General features: G+C 35.7%; 2 protein-coding genes across 5 annotated transcripts; one reads left to right on the top strand and one right to left on the bottom strand.

The window, feature by feature from the left end:
• Window positions 1-2,113: 2,113 nt before the first annotated feature.
• On the bottom strand, window positions 2,114-8,477 carry LOC132064120 (uncharacterized). 4 transcript variants are annotated; one of them, XR_009416504.1, is made up of 11 exons: window positions 8,068-8,477; window positions 7,038-7,139; window positions 5,810-6,031; window positions 4,644-4,702; window positions 4,479-4,567; window positions 4,249-4,361; window positions 4,055-4,117; window positions 3,621-3,796; window positions 3,462-3,524; window positions 2,839-3,244; window positions 2,114-2,693 (listed from the first exon to the last, which is right to left on the bottom strand). XR_009416504.1 is itself a non-coding variant. In XM_059457007.1 (10 exons), exons 1-10 carry the CDS (start codon window positions 8,407-8,409, stop codon window positions 3,139-3,141), a joined length of 1,335 nt encoding a protein of 444 aa, XP_059312990.1. In that variant the 5' UTR covers window positions 8,410-8,477; the 3' UTR covers window positions 2,114-3,138. The 4 variants fall into 4 exon arrangements, 1 of the variants encoding a protein (XP_059312990.1); XR_009416505.1 differs by having other exon boundaries at window positions 2,114-2,688; XR_009416506.1 differs by having other exon boundaries at window positions 2,114-2,273.
• Window positions 8,478-9,778: 1,301 nt separating this feature from the next.
• LOC132064119 (transcription termination factor MTEF18, mitochondrial) lies at window positions 9,779-16,768 on the top strand. Its single transcript, XM_059457006.1, has 5 exons — window positions 9,779-13,968; window positions 14,078-14,147; window positions 14,831-14,905; window positions 15,192-15,331; window positions 16,450-16,768. The coding sequence occupies exon 1, from the start codon at window positions 9,976-9,978 to the stop codon at window positions 11,686-11,688; it is 1,713 nt and encodes a 570-aa protein (XP_059312989.1). The 5' UTR covers window positions 9,779-9,975; the 3' UTR covers window positions 11,689-13,968; window positions 14,078-14,147; window positions 14,831-14,905; window positions 15,192-15,331; window positions 16,450-16,768.
• Window positions 16,769-17,338: the final 570 nt, after the last annotated feature.

Genomic DNA, 17,338 nt, shown 5'->3' with positions numbered 1-17,338 from the left:
TAATCCTTAAAAGAAAAGAAAAGGAAAATCCTATTCCAACACAAACAATGTAAAAATAAACCCTAGGGAAAGGAATATATAATTAGGAAGGCTTCTGTTGTTTCCTATAAATACAACATGCATGAAAGATAAAAATAGGATCAAGTTTTTTTCAATCTTCTTAATTCAGGAGCGGCTCGACCATATCGGAGTCCTAAGGCCAAACTCTAATGAGGGGCTTAACTTTTAAAAAAATTATATATATTTATTTATCTGAAATTTATTTTTCTAACTTTTTGAGATGTAAAATCACTAATAATTTTTTTATTTTCAATATCTTCTAATAATTCTGTTTCAATTGACAATATAGCTACTCTGTTCAATTTTTCTTGAGGCATTGTTGATCTTAACGACAGACAATTTCAATTTTGAGAAATTTCTTTCGGATGAAACATAGATACCAATTAAATTCTAATAAAAAATTTGAAAGATGCTTTATATGGATGAAATATTAATATCAATAAAAAAGTATGAAAACTAATAAAAGATAGAAAGATAGAACCTGATTTAAGAGATGGATAACTTGATTTTAAAATAATTTTCGCTCTTCCAAAATTCACAATCCTTGAAAACTTGAAGCGAGAAATCCAAAGTATATCTTGCTCTTTTTTCCCTCTTAAAATAGTGTCGATCAATTGATTTTGAGCATATATCGAGAATGAAGATTGAAGAGTTTAGTTGGAGATTGAAGAATAAAAAATCAAAGAGAATTTGTGTTTGATAAGTGATGAGTATTGAGGAAAAGTTAAACAGTGGTGAGAAAAAAATTAAAAAGTTAAATATAAAGTACAATAATTTATTAGAGAAAAGATATATGAGTTATATTTTTTGTATGAAATCATGCGTTCCTAAAATATTGCGTTTATGAATGGTACTTTACATCTTTCTATCACTAACTTTTATTATTCTCTCTCAATCCCAAACAGTGACCTCTTTGTCCTTTTTTACGTTTTTTGTTTTTTGTTTTTGGTTGATTCCCATTTTTATGCTAAAAAGATAGTCTGTGGTAATTTTTTTTACTAAACTACTAGATAAAAGAAAATACTACATAGTATAAAATAATGTGGGGCCCCCATAATTGTGAGGCCCTAGGCAATTGCCTATGTGGCCTATAGGTTGAGCCGGCTCTGTCTTAATTCCTAGCTTAGGTTATGAAAACAATTAATGGCTCAACTATTTCCGTCTTCTCTTCTTACAGTACTAGTACCAGCAGAAAACTACTCTTATCAGCTACTCCTCCAAAACCCAATATTATTACAATTGTTGCCACATCATTAACTAATTCCCATCTTAATGAAGAACCAAAACAGCTGCTTCAAATTGCTCCTAGTCCTAGTTATGAACAATATGGGAGCAGTGATGATCATCACCAACAACATGGTTTTACGCATATCGTGATTTTCGCTATTATTGCCTTATTTGGAGCTGCCGTCTGCCTTGCATTGACAATATGGGCTTTATGCACGATTTTAAGCATACCGTGGTTCTCGCTTGTTGAGTATTTGCTATAGAACTGCAAATCTTCTACTGCAGTAATATTATTAAGTCGTACACAGTCAACTAGTTAGACTTGTGTGAGGTAGAGTGGTTGTTTTCAATACATAGATGAGATGTTTTAGTTATTTTCTAATGTTATTTGTCTTAACTGGAATAAGTTTTTTAAAAATTAATAACGTTTTACTTGAGATATCAATAATGTTTCAAGAAAAATTGAACAAAATGAATTGGCAATACAGTGTTAATATTTTCGTTACATACTTTACGAACTAGAATTCTATAACGTCACTAACTGAACAGCATAAAATTATGCAGATTTACAACCTAACTTTGTACTAATATAGAACTTATTTTTCTAATCAGTCCATCTAAATATGGTACTAGTTCATGCCAAATTTTATGTTGAGACTATTTTCTAATCCTTCCATCATTCAAAGGAGAGGTACTTTACGCTTTTGATTCATAAAAAGATTTTGAAAAAGCATTTCCAATCAAATCAATTTATGTCTGTTGTCATTTTTGCCAACCTCCTCATTTGCATGAGAAATCTAAAAAAGGCGTCTTTACAATTATTCCATAATTTTGGGCAACATCACCAGAAAATCATCACCTTGCCATTATGGGATTCAGTTCGACCAGGATTAATAAGACTTGTATTATCATGCTTACTACAAACACATCCGGCCACACTCATGCTTTGTAAGAGATCGAGCCACAATGTGTCAAGCAGCTTCTACCTAATAAAAATCAAAAGATAAATAAGTCAAAGATATGGCAGTGAATCCTAAGGGAGACACACGCGGGGGCAATGCGGGGCAGGGCTGGTGGGGAATTATAATCATGACGGAGCTGCACAGGATTGGCGGGTAGGGAAAACTCTAGGGCATTGGGTAGGGAGCAAGTATGGTGATGGGATTTGAAATGGTTTGGGCGGCAAAAAGAAATAAATTGAACCGATGAGCTAGGGTCCAATCTTTTGCTGCTACAGCCAGTTCACCCGAGCTCTGCTTCTCCATCGGCGCTCCCTGATCCACCATTCCAGATCATCTCATTTCTAAATCATTCGCAAGAAATGTTTTTAAAGTTCTTCAGATATCAGTTCAATGGGAGGTGACTGCGTCTGACGTGCAATGCATACCCACATCCCTGTTTCTGTTCTGATGGAAACAACAGAGGTAAATGAAAATCAAGCAGCAAAGGTAAACCAGGGCGGGGCTTGGGAGCTTTTTCATGGGGCAGGGTCGGGCAGGATGGAAGCAGAGGAGAACAAAGGGGCAGAAGATTCAGAGGGTTGTGCTATACCTTCACTGGAACTGCTATTATAAGCTCCTTTCAGTAGATCTGCCGCTCCCAGAGGCGCATACTAGATTCATTGATCATAAAACTTTAAGCATTAACTTTTGCATCAATATCCCGTGAATTAAGTGATCTCATGCAAACTATGTTGCAACTGATCAACAAGAGACATCCTGGCCGAAAACCGACCATCTCCAATGCGACATTATATCAGAAATCAAAACAATGACACAACAAGAAATTCTCAACACTTAGTATATCAATCATCTGACTGAAAAACTGTACCAAATAGACCCCTTTTGCCCTCTACATTTGTGGAGCTGGATAAGACTGACCATAGTAAGCGGGAGCTTGAGGAGTGGTCGATGGGTACACTTGTGGGTATGATGTCATCATTTGAGCTTCTTGGTTACTGCAAATATAAGATTAGATTCGTCATTCCACCACTGCCAAAGTAAATAGCATACAACCATGGATAGACATCCTAGCAAAGCATCCACGTTATTGACCCGAAAGCAAACCCAGAAAGAGCAAGGAAATAATGCAATTAGTTTTCTGCAGGACAGTTATAAGTGCAGAGATAATGGGATAACAACCAGCTTTTATAAGGACAATTCACATGCAACTACCTGTTCATATAATGTCCATGACCATGATTATATCCTGGCAACAGAGTGGCAGATGTTTCTGGTCTGCATCAAGCAACATTAAAGTTAGACGCCACAAAGGAGTCCAAATTATTCATTCAGACAAAACCAATTACAAGTTAACACGGTACATATATTTACATTTGTTGCTGCAGGTGCATTGACTGTTGTAGCTGCATTGACTGCTGCAGTTGCATTGACTGCTGCAGCTGCATTGACTGCTGTAGCTGCATTGTATCCTGTAGCTGCTCACCACCAGCTTGTAACATCAACTGGGAATAGACATATTCATCAACTCTTTGCTTTGCAAGAGCGACCTGTTGAACAGAAAAACTAATTCAAGGACGCAACATCATTAAAAATCCTTGATATCTCTCATGGATTCACCTTTTCCAAAGGGTAAACTAGTTAAAATCACACGAGTCTAGTTGAAGATTTTAGAAGTGATATTATCAAATGAAACTAGGAATTACATACAACTGCATATCACAAAAAATAACTATTAATAAGCTAAAATTACAAGAAGTCAACATAAACAAATCAAAAACAAAAGAAAAAGAGAAATTAAGTTTCACCTGTTGTGCACTACCACCCAGATGGATTTGTCTTTGTTTCTGTTCACCCTTCCCACCATGTACCTACAAAGCAAGACCACAAACATTAAAACATAAAAGCAAGAAGTTCATACTCTCTATTTACCTGAAATATTACGATGGACCATAAAACCATCACAGACGAATCTAAAAGATACACAACGCTATTTATGCACCTTAATTGTCGCTCCGGACTCTGCACGGATCCTTGAAATATTGGAGCCGCACCTTCCAATCAATCCACCAGCTAATGATTCGGGTACTAACATTGTCAGATTTACATATTCAGCTGCAAGAGTAGTCCCAAGGATGATGTTATTATTATGAATATGCTATAAAAATTCCATATAGCACCAAGTGTATCAGCCTAGAAGCTCAAAAATGCAATAAGATAAGATTGATTAACCTGAAGATGGATCCACATATGGTTGAGGGCGAGAATAACCATGATTGTATGTCGGGCTGATCGAAATCACTTGTTTAGGGGGATTATCCCTGTCAAAATATACATATTTGGATTAAATAGTTTTAGAATAATCAATAATCCTCCTTGATCAAAAAAATACTAAACCTCAATTGACAGCCAATTTCTACCACGGCCCTCAAGACCGCAGGAATGTCTCCTGCTACCTGAATTAGGAAGGAAAAGGGAAGTAAACTTAAAAAGCTAAAGCTCTTAAAGGCAGAGATAAGTTAAAAAGAGATAAGTCCTAGATAAAACACAAATCTCCCTATACAGGGCAGATGAAATCCCACAACTGCCTAAACAAATTCAAGCTAACAACAGACAAATGAACAGTGACTAAAGCTAGTGTATATAGGTTATACAGAACGGGAGATACCCCAGAACTGCCTAACAACAGACAAATGAACAGTGATTAAAGCTGTAGACTAGGTCTGGTCACAACAAGACGGAAGCACAAAGAAACCTTGAAAGCATGTGATAACTTGAATAGCTACATGTGCATATAATGCTACACAAAGACACTTAATCAAAGTTGCTTGAACAGCAGCTCTTTTTTTTTTTTTTAAAAAAAATTTGACTGTTGCTTTGAAGGTAAAATAACTTTATTAATGATGGGTGTTAGAGTGGGTTAGAGTCCGCATTGGTTACGGAACGGACTAGTGGTCTACTTATATGGATTTGAGGAATCCTCCCCTCATGAGCTAGCTTATGGGGTTGAATTAGCCCAAGGGTCATATCTTACATGGTATCAGCCTATCAGAGCCAGGTTCATCCCTGTTTGGGCCCCCGTGTTATATTGTCCATGCTCTAGTTGGCGGTCTAGGCTGGGCTTGGGGTTTTTGTTAGAGTCCCACATTGGTTGAGGAGTGGTCTCCTTATATGAATTTGCGCAATCCTCCCCTCATGAACTAGCTTTTGGTGTTGAGTTAGGCCCAAGGGTCTTATCTTAAAGTGGGAAAATACTGCTGTACAAGCGCTATATCAGATTTTTTTTTTTTCTGATAAGGGAAGTGTTAAGTGTGGCTGCTGGGATATTATAAGGTTTTCTACGGCAGACACCCAATATTTCATACATATTGTTTAACGTTTGACTGCTATATACACTACAATATCCACCTCAAAACATGCAGTTTACTATGAAATCTATCAGAGAGTAGTTTATTGAGAAAAACATCGGGTATACCGAATGTGCGAAACATTGACAAGCCAGCATTTTAAGAAACAAAGATCTTCATGTGCCTCAATGCTGGCCAATTGTACCAACTTCTCACCTGTACTACACGATCGGACTCATGAGCAGATGCACACAAAGGCAACTGATGTTGAGCAAGAACTGTGATAGCAGCTCCAGAAGAATTCCTCAAAGTTTCAATATTTTGACCAGACACTCCTATCAAACCACCTGCTTGAGAACCAGCAATCAAGAACCTTATTGTGTTTGCTGCCACATGTCCAGCACCAACTTTCTGTGCATCATGGTTGGCATCATCATCCTATCATGGTGCAAATAGGGCAAGGATCAGTTCTCCTTGGGAGAGCTCTCTTGGGTTAACCTTAAAACAACAAGCACAATCACGCATAGCAGCTCCGACCACGTTGTTCAGGAAGAAGATGGTTCAACTTATTTAAAAGGGAAAGGAAAAACCTAGAAAACTTAATATACATAAGCCACTCTCAAGGCAAATCAAAAAGATAAAAAAGCCCAATGGCCTAACCAATTCAATCTCCTCAGGAGTATATACAAGTAAAATCCAAGAGAGAATCACATAGGACTTAATCATAACCTCTCAAAGTTGGTCGCACAAGTTCACACGCATATATATATATATATATATATATATATATATATATATATATATATATATATATATATATATATATATATATATATACATACATCGGGACAGGAGGAATTGCCAAATATGATAGTCCAGAAATAGTAAGTGCTGCTGAAGGGACTCCTATTTTTTCTTAACTTGTAAACCCAGATATTATTGCAGCACTTACGGCAGAACTGGAAATAATTGGGGAATGAGAACAACAAAATCTACCCTTAAGCCTTCAAAAACATACAAAAAGACCTTAGTTTTTTTTGCACCAGACGCAGGGAAAAAGCTCATAGATTCATTGCAAAGACACAACAGCTATAACACGGATTAGATGATATAAAACAATTTTATTTGTGTAATTGACAGACCAAAAAGTCATATCATGAAATGTAGGAAAGACGACTAAGAACGTATTGTATAAGACATCCCTTAGATCTGCGAGAGAAGTCGAATACGATTAAGTAACTAGGGGCAAGATACAGTCTTAGAGAGGCAAGTCATAGACAAACCGGAGTGACTTCTTAGAAAGGCAAGTCATAGACAAACCGGAGGTAGTCACTACCTGAAGAAAGAAAGCTGCTTGGGCAGGGTTTGAAGAAGTGTAACACACTGAGGGGCCGGGTGTTTAAAGTAAATGACTTACTAAGTTATCACTTATAAAACATGTTACCTTCAAAATAAGTGACACAATTTGATGAAGGGCATTCTCCGCATCACAAAACGTATCGTCATTGTCTTTGGAGCTAATGATGATTACTCGCTCTTCATGACGCTGCAAATATCAAATGCAGAACAGCAGAAGTTAATTCCCTATGCTTAGTCTGACATTGAGTAACAAGAGAACCAACACCAACACAACAACAACTAAGTCTCAATCCTAAACTCAAGTTGCAGTCAATAATACGAATCCTCATTGACCATGCTGCTTCACTTAAACTAATCTCAGGCCAACGCACTTCATTGACCACTATGCAATTCAGCCAGCAATTAACCAAAAAAAAAAAAAAAAAAAAAAAATTCTCAATTCATTCTTCATTTTTACTAAGGACATGACCCTAGATAAGAAGGTTTGGAGGTCGTGTGTTGTAGCACTTTTATGAGGGAGAGGCAGGAGCTAGTCTCCTCTTCTCGTCTTATCTTTATTTAGCAGTCTTACCTAGTATTCGCATAGTATCTTATTCATCATTTCTACTACTACCTATCACTTCGAGTGCGTCTGCATACATCTTACCCTCCCAAGACCCCACTTGTAGGATTACACTGGGTATATTGTTGTACTTAATTCAACAAAGTATGTCTTGAATTTTCTCAATTAGGTTCTAAAAAAATCATAGTTTACCCAACGAATCAATTTCGACCTTCTGATAATTTCAAAATCAACGAAACAAAAATCAAGACCGAATTAAAAAAAAAAAATGCACAACTGACAGTGATAGCATCAGCAATTTTTTCTATTTAGAGAGATAAATTTTTTTTGTCATGATTCATGAACTAATGGACTCTCTAATGTTTTCGTAATTGAAAATTCGAGGTTGAAATGTATATGTGGCATTTTATTTAATGATAAGGTTATTAACTAACTAATTTGTCTTGAATTTTCTCAAATAGCTTGTAAAAATCCCCAAATTTGGACAAAAGCAAAATTGCAACAATTGTATCCTTCTTAGAATTTAACAAAGCAATGAAACAAGATAACTGACAGCGATAGCATCAGCAACTTTGATGGTAGCTTTAGTATCTTCACGAATCTTCTGAATACGATGTCCTCCTTTACCAATAACTTTGCCGATCTGTCTCGACGGTACAACTATACGGTACACTACGTCTTGCCCAACCTTAACCCTCTTCTTCACTGGCGGCTCTGCCTCATCCGTCGTCGCGGCGGCGTATTCCTCATCCTCCTCACGTGGACGTTTAGACCGATTCGGAACTTCATCCGACGGCAGCGGTGGAGCTACCGGAGGAAGATTAGGGTTAGGGTTTATGGAGGGTTCGATTTGGTGAGAAAGAGACGACATTGTTGTTGGGAGATAATACGACATGAAATGAAGGGAAGAAAGATGAAGTTTGTTAACAACCTCTACGTTTTTGTCAAAAGGGTTTTTTTGTTTTGTGAATATTGCCTTTTGTTGCTGTTTTCTCCGTTTGCTCTTTTGCATAAAAATAACTCAACTGGGAACAAGCAATTTAAATAGATTTTTTTTTTTTTTACAAAAATAAGAAATATTATGTCAAAAGAAAGTTATTTCCAATTAATGCATATTTGTTTTCACTTGTTGGGGTTTGGATATGAATGAAAAGAAATATATGGGGGAAAATGGATCTAATCAAAGTTCATGAATGATAAATTATAAATGAGGCAATGGTAAAAAATCCACCCGAACTATCACTTATTTGCGAGTTTCATAAACCATCAGTTGTTCCTTTTCCAACCTAAACTATCACTATCTATATATTAAAACACACGTCGAAACTGAGTAGGCCGACTATTAATTGTTCCCATTTCCTATTTGAATTATCACCTAGGCGTGTTGTAATGCATAGACTGTGATAGTTCAGGTTGAAAAAAGGAACAACTTATAGTTGAGATATGAAACTCGCGAAAAAATAAAAATTCAGGTGTGTTTTGACCAGTATCTCATTATAAATCAAATCGTCCAATTGAAGAAATTGGATGCTATCATAAATCAAATCACTTTGTATAATGACAAAAAACGAACCTGAACTATCACTTTTTCGTGAGTTTCAGAGAGAATTTTTTTAATTTCGGATCTTAAGCTTTACATCCATCAATGTTAACATTTTCCTACTTGACGGATATTATTATTATTTAAACTATAATAATTAGTGTCCAGCATTTCACACTACACGTGAGAGGTTGGTATGAGGTAGGACTAGTAGGTAGTTAAGCATTGTCACATTTAGTATTACTTTTGTAGTTTCTTGTCCTGTTGATTTTTTTTCATACTTCAATTGTGTATGAGTTTTGTAGTTACATTATTATTCCTTTTTTTTTCCACACTGCTTTGTCATGCTTTATATAGTATTTTGCCATAGCTTCTTCATTTTTGTTATTTTTTCCCGGACTACTTTGATTTGCTTTTCTTTGAGCAGAGAATCTATAGAATTTACGTACACTCTTACCCTCTTCAAATTCAACTTGTGAAATTATACTGAATTGTTCTTGCAGTAGTATCTCGCAATCCACAAGTACTTCATATTTTCAATCAAGAAAACAATAATATTTGAAATACCTAGAGTAAAAAGTACTTACTTTTCAAGCTAAATTCGTCTTCATTTGAACTTTACATAAAAACACCTTATTCATGATATTCCATAATTAAAAAGAACCAAGAAAATATTCTAATAAATTATACTATTCTGGAAAAGGGAAAACTCCTCGACAGCAACATATACAAATACCAAAATACTGGGATGATACTGCTACTTTTTCAATTGTTCCAAAAAACTCAAAACCAACAGAGCGATCCCTCGTGCAGTTCAGTGCAAGAAAAGCCGTCAAACTCACCGGAAAGTGATCCAATGTCCTCATTCAAGACTCACCGGATGTAAACATTTTTTCTACACATTCCCCATAAGCACAAGAAATGATCGCCCGTTCTAAAACCCCAACACTTCAATTCCTCTATGTCACTCTCAAGCACGCTTTTTTCTCCACTAATACACAACAAAAGGTTCCTAATTTACCAACACTTTCCAAGATTCCAGCAAAATATAGACCTCAAGCCATTTTACAAGCTCAAGAAGTACTCACTGATTACTTCCATAATACTAGATCTTTACCTTTTACTTTTGCTGAATACATTGGTAAAAATTCAAGATTTTCTCTTTTGGGTCTTGTTTCTAAAGTCCCATTTTCTCGTAATCTCTTTCCTAATTCAATTCAGAGGTTTTTAAGGTACCATCCTATTAATGAATTTGAGTTTTTCTTTGAAAGCATTGGTGTAAATCATGTAGAGATTAGTCCTATGTTGCATTTGAACAAATGCTTCTTGTGTGAAGATTCTAAAGTGTTTAATGCTGCTTGTGCTCTTGCTTGTTTTGGTTTCCCCTGGAACAAATTGGGTATTTTGTTCAAAAGGGAAGTTTCTATTTTTAGTAAAGAGCCTTGTGAATTGAAAGAGAGGCTTTCACATTTTGAACGATACGGGTTTTGTAGTATTGCTGTTATTGGTATTTGCCTAGCTTTCCCGCATGTGCTCGGGGAAAGGAGTGATTTTTTGGACGAAATTGATATGCTGTTTGATGATTTGAAAAGGGTGTTTTTGGATTTTAATCTTGCAAGTTGTGTTGAAGGAAATGTGGATTCTTGGTTCGAGATTTGTAGGAAAATTGCAATTTTTTATGAATTGGGTTGTGAGAAAGGGAAGATTGGTGAATTGATGGGAAGAAATAAAAGCATTTTTGTTGATTACTCTGAAGAGCTTTTGGCTCAAAAGATTGGATTTTTTTGTAGACTAGATGTCAGAAAAGAAGAAGTTGCACTTTTAGTACTGTCGAAGCCTGAGATTTTGAGTTTTGATTTGGAAGTTCGTGTGATTTCGACAGTAGGATTTTTGAAACATTTTGGGTTGGGTGTAAATAAACTAAAATTGACTGCCCAAACGTACCAATACATTATGGGTAGAAATAGAATAGCTAATGTACCTCATATTTTGAGATCATTGGATCTAAGTGAATGGTTCTTTGACAGACTAAAAAACGGTGGTCATGGTCTCTTAGGTAGCTATGTTATTGGCAGTGTTGAAGAATTTGACGAAGATTATGCAGAGCATTTGCAGAAAATTCAGGCATCCAGAACACCCGTTTATACCCTTCGTAAATTAGATTTCTTGCATGGGATTGGCTTTGGAGAAAACAAGCTGACCATGAAAGTATTGTCCAAGTTGCATGGGCCAGGTGTTGAGTTACAGGAACGGTTTGATTGCCTACTTAATGGTGGAGTTAACTTCTCGACACTCTGTAAAATGCTTACAGTGGCCCCAAAAATTCTGAACCAGAAAGCTGAAATTCTTGAGCAAAAAATAAAATTTCTTTTCCAGGATATGGGGTTATCTCAGGAGGAGCTTTGTGCTTTTCCAGCCTGTTTATGTTATGACTTGGAGAAGAGGATAATTCCCCGTTGCCAATTCCATAGGTGGCTTAGAGAACAGGATTGGTGTCCGTATGAATATTCACTTGCAAGCATTGTTGCCACTAGTGATAAAATGTTTATGGCTCGTATCACTGACATTCATCCAGATGCCCCTAAAAAGTGGTTTAACAGTTTCTTGAAGGAAAATCACTCAACAAGTTGCTAAGGTACACCAGAGCTCTCATTGTTGGTCAATCTTTTAGATGGTTATCAAATGAAAAGATTTTGACTTGTACATCCTTGTTGTTTTATGTTCTGGGTAGCTCATTGTGAGATAGATTTTAAAATTGTGTTTGCTTGTGAATTAAACACGAGATGTAACTTCCATTGTTGGCATTAATTAATAATAAAAAGGCAAATATTCCATATCTGTCAGAAGTTTGGTCAATGTTGTCTTAACAACAACAACAACGACATATCCAATGGAATCCCACAATGTGGGGTCGGGTAGGGTAGACTGTACGCAGACCTTACCCCCACCTTGAAAGGTAGGGAGGCTGTTTCCGAAAATTCCACAAGTTTGGTCAATGTTGTCTTCAAAGAGTAAATTGGTGCTCGTAAGTTTTGAACAATCAGAAGCAGGCATTGTTCAATGGCTAAAAAGTTGTTTTCTTGGTTTTTCATTTGTCGAAAATGATACTCCTAATAGTATTTTGACCATGAAGGAAAGACGGTTTCAGTGCGAAAGGACTGATATTGATGTCTTTTTGTGTAATTGTGATGAAATGTGTACCAAATCAGATTTTGTCTAACTGGGAAGAAATGTTACTTGTTATGTATCCAGTTGTATCTTCTTCTTTTTTTGAAACTGGTAACTGATATCCAGTTGTATCATGAGAACAATTAAGTGGGACTTCGATGGATACATTGAAAACTGCCTGCAGTTAAGTTGATCTGCCCCTGCTCTTTCTTCAAGGCCAAGAAATCGAATCTAAAGAAACCAAAATAGTCTCAATGTTATGTAATATTAAATGACTCCTAGACTACAACAACAACAACAACATACCCAGTATAATCCCACAAGTGGGGTCCAACTTTTTCCTGTGTTATCCAGGTGATTTTCGTTTCACACCAGCTCAAGCCGGCAGGGGCAATTAAGTTTAATTCCTAACAGAAAGCTTTGAAGAAACGGGTGATTTTTTGGTTTCTAACTCTTCTTTGAAGAAACGGGTGATTTTTTGGTTTCTAACTCTTACTCTTATGCCCGTGCGTTAATAATATTCTGTACGTTAGTGTGGTGATAACAGTCATAGTATCTTGACAGCTTGGCTCACTACATTTGATCTATTTAAATTTTAAACTATAACTAACTATTAGATCACACGTTTAACGCTGTTTAGCACCAAACTCTGTCTGAAGGATTAAATTCATGATTACGAGTTGTGGACAGGGAGTAAGAAAGGTAGCAAATTCACTTTGCCCAATCAATTCATTTTCATTTTTAGTGACTTGTCAAATTTTAGCATCCTGTATTGTGAATATTATTTCTCTAGCATAATTGTGAATATAGTGAGAGTTACAGTCCCTTGGGGGAAATCTGATAAAATAAGTGAAAGTTACTACCTAGTGTCCAAGAATCGGGAGTCACACTTAACACCCTCTTGAATATTTAAAGATGTCGATAACAAAAAAGAGGCTCAATGGACATGGCATGCACCGGTCGTTTACTTCCTTTACTTCCACATATTGGAGATATATTCTCAATTTTTTTTTTTTCCGTTTTTGTAGTTTGGTTCTGTTGTAGGTTGAACCTTAGTACATGAGTACATCTATGTTTTCCACATCACTAATCACTCTATTGCTGCTAGAAGTGTCATTCACTGGTTGAAGTTGAAACTGGAAAAGAATAACTTTGAGGTTTTATCTCGCTTACTGTATTCCTTTCTTTTTGATTTGTTTGGTTCTGATGACAACTACATCCAAATTGAAATACTGTTATTATTTTAAGTTTGTAACATCTCGTACAGTGTAGACTTTGGAGAATTATTTGCAAACAATCGTGTGCACTGAGTGTTTGCATCTTCTGTTTCTGCTGGAGACATTGAAGTAATAGTAGATTATTTATGCGATGTTTACAACTGGAATTTATGTTGTTTTCAATAAAAACGTTGATTTTATGTACTATTCAAGTGTGTTCACTGCTTCTGTATAAGTGCTCATGCACATTGATGGACAAACACTCATTTACACTATTAATAAGTGAAGGTTGCTTGGCACGATGAAGGGTATAGTCGTAATTATTCGTTGTTTTATGGCTTAATTATTAACTGCCGTTTAACTTTGAATGGCGAACATGTGTTTTCCTTGCTAGAATTTGCAGACATGTCTTCCTTGCTTTTCTCTTTTCTCCATTCTCCTCTTGTAACTTGCAAGTCTCAGAGCTTCAACTGACTGCCAAATCATGCAGCAAGGGAATCGCTGTAACCTTTTCCTGGATTCAATTGAGGTAACTTAGTAATACACCATTTTCTGTTCATATCCTATTTAGCAAAACAGCTTTAGTTGCTTTCTTGAAAATTCCCTAAAGACTTCTTTTTTTGGTTTTTCAATTGCAGAACAAGGGAAACAAGAAATTAAAAGTGCTCTCACCGATTCTCCAGGATAATTCCGGTGAAGATTGGTTGGGTAATTTCTTGTCTTGTTGTATTGTTATTATTAGCTGATAGTTGCATGTGTGTCTTATTGTGTTTATAGGTATCAATTTGTTATTTAGTTTGATTGCTCCACATAAAATGTTTCCTGGTTAGCTATATAGTTGTATTAAATTGAAGCAGTGCACATCAATTGTTTTGCGAAAATGCATGTATGAATATCTCTTGTACGCCATTTTCATTTTTTCATAATGAGCCAAGGTTCAACATTTCTCCTAAGAAGTGATAAAGTTTGTGGTTTAAAAAAAAAAAAAAAAAAAAAAAAAAAAAAAAACACACACACAAAGGTTTGTGGTTTTACATGAATTAAAGGGATAAGCGACTGATACTAATATAAAAGCTCAAACACCACATCTTTCACTTGCTTCAACAATTTAATTTAGCATATCCCTTTTTAATAATGAATTGAAAGAGCTCCATTCTATTTTACTTTATAGTGTCTTTTGTCTAGAATGAAAGTGTAATATACATTGTCTTGTGACTTTTTAGCATAGTGTGATTCTTGTATTCTGTCAACAATACATTTACGATCTTTAAAAATGAATATGTCAAACTACAATTACCGTATTTCAATAGCAAAATAGGAGTAAATATTCCAGATCCTTAATGCTCTAAATATACTCAGAGATTGACTTTTAAACTTCAATATCACTGTAGACGGATCCAGAGCATACAGGTGTTCTCTGTTGCATCTAAAGTCTTGTCAGGGTGAAGAGAATTTTATAAAGTCGAGTAAGTCTTTGAATCCCTTCAGACTTCTTGTCGCATATGGTAGTTTACAAATTTTATAACTATTTAAATCTTGATGACTATGGATTCTTAATTAGCAACTACCATATTTTCTGATTTTCATACCTCTATTCCTTCTACTGTTCTTCCCCTGTCCTCTCTGCATTCATTAATTTCTGATGACTTTTTTTTCCCCTCTAATATCATTTCCCTGAGTTGTTTTGATTTTGTTTCCATTTTAGTGTTTGGATTTGCAATTGTTTTTCCTTTAGCTTCTGCCATGTTTCAGCTATTTGGCTGAGGAGCTAAATTTTTATAGCTGTTGGGTCTAGCCATGTGCTCTATTTGAAAGGCGTCTTCATGTCCCAAAAGAGGAGAGGGGAGAAAAGAAGAATGTGAGAGGAAAAGGAAAGTGAAAAGGTCTTACTGGTGAGTCTTCATGATCTCTTTGACTTTACTTCTGGTGAGTCTTCATGATCTCTTTGACTTTAGTTTCTCTATCGTTTATCTGTTCAAGTAATGTTATTCTTGAAACACCTTGATGAATTTTACGTTAAAGAGCTCTCTTGGTAAGAAACTTTGGTGTTAGCATATCTGTTAACGAAAATGTTTGGAAAGTGTGCAAACTTCAAAGATTTTTGGTGCTTTGTTTGTGTATGGGCTCTTGGTTAAAATTTCGCCTTTTGGGATTCTGAATGGTTAACTTGGGAGGTGCCAGGTGAAATATTTGTTGGTACTTTGCGTGTTCTCGTAGATGGTAGTTCCATGATGAGCCTTTTATTTAACACTAGGAGGTAATTTACAAGGTTTAAAGTCATAGAGGGATAATATGCAGTTAACTCTATTCAAGTTACGTGGATTCTAGGTGATTTTGCTTTGTTCGTGTGAATAGGGGCGTTTTCCAGGATTCTTCTTTACCATTCTCGCTAGATGTAGGTTTATTAAACATGAGTGTGTTTTCACAATCTGTTTTACAGAGAATTACTTCGAACGACAGATGTTTATCACGCATTCATGATTCATCCTTCAATGATAATATGTTCAAAATGAGCTCACTGGAGGTCTGTGGAGGAAAAAAAGTTCTGCTTATTAGTAGTTGCATCAAAATTCAGGGAGATAGGTATTAAGTTATACTGCAAAATTATGAGAAATTGACTAAGAGAAATTATAGAAATACAACAGGAGATTCCATTAGCGAAATGACCAAAGTGCTTAGGTAACAGATATTTATACTGCACCGATTTGAGAATCAATGTATTAATCATCGTAAGAAGCATGAGGTGCAATAGTGTAGCCAGAGTCAAAAGTACAAGAGTTTCTATGCTGTACTTCCCTGATGATTCAAAAAAATTGATATAGGCTTAGTTTTGATCTCAATATATCTATTGGTGTGGTACAACCTGAAGGTAGCCTTATGATGTCTGAGCAGCAATACAAAATAATACTTCGGTTTCCCTTTTATTTCTCTCATGTGAAAGAAAATTGAACTTCATTTAAAGCAAATATCAACTGATTTTATCATCTTAACTTTCCCTGGTCTTGTGCAGGTTGTTCTAGTTATATGATTTAACTCAAAGCTATGAAGGGAAGTCAAGCTTACATAAACAGCCATTCCATTTTCCATTCTCAGGCTTCCACTGTTAGCAACATTCTATACTTGGGTGAAAAAGTAACTTCCTTTTCCTCTTCAAAAAGGAAGAATAGCAAGAGAGATAATTGGTGCATTATAAGTTTTGTGATCAATAATGCTCAAACAAACATTTTATCTATTCTGATGTGATTACAAGGATTTAATGTGGAACAACTCATTGTAACATCATGCAGAGAATGCTCTAATATGAAAAACTGCAGCCCTTAATTATTTTAGCTCTTGTTTAGCCATTTATTTTTTAAATATTTAATAATTCCCTAAATATTCTTGTGGGGAGAGGAAGAAAATGAAAAAGGGCCGGCAGGTCACATCTCTGATATTGCATCATTTGCAACAACTTGATAGATTCAACCTGGTGCTATTTCACTGTCTTTTCCATGGTATTTGATTTCCCCCCTTTTTCTTTTCATCGATGTTGAAGCTTCATGACTTCCTTTCTTTGGTTTTCTGTCATTTACTTTTATGAATTTCTGTCATTTACTTTTATGAATCAAATGTATTATGTTTAAACCTACTTGAATGGCTGGTGTCGGAACAGATGATTTTACTCACTTGTCTATGGGAACAAGAATGATGTTCTTCCACATTTTCTTGATTACTCTTTTTGTTTTCAAATCTAGCTAACAGTGAGATTTTAATTTTCAGCGTGGTGAGGGAATCATCTCAAGTGCATTGAGCTCAGGCACATTGAACCTTTGATTAAATTCCAAGCCTGGACCACTGTTACCGAAAAGAGCACCTTTCAAACTGACGTGAAGTATATTTCTGAATTCCCCTCTAAGAAG

Source organism: Lycium ferocissimum, chromosome 7 (assembly GCF_029784015.1).
Source record: "Lycium ferocissimum isolate CSIRO_LF1 chromosome 7, AGI_CSIRO_Lferr_CH_V1, whole genome shotgun sequence".
NCBI classification, from domain to species: Eukaryota; Viridiplantae; Streptophyta; class Magnoliopsida; order Solanales; family Solanaceae; genus Lycium; species Lycium ferocissimum.
Note: the sequence above shows the minus strand (reverse complement) of the source record. Positions and strands in the feature narration are given on the sequence as shown.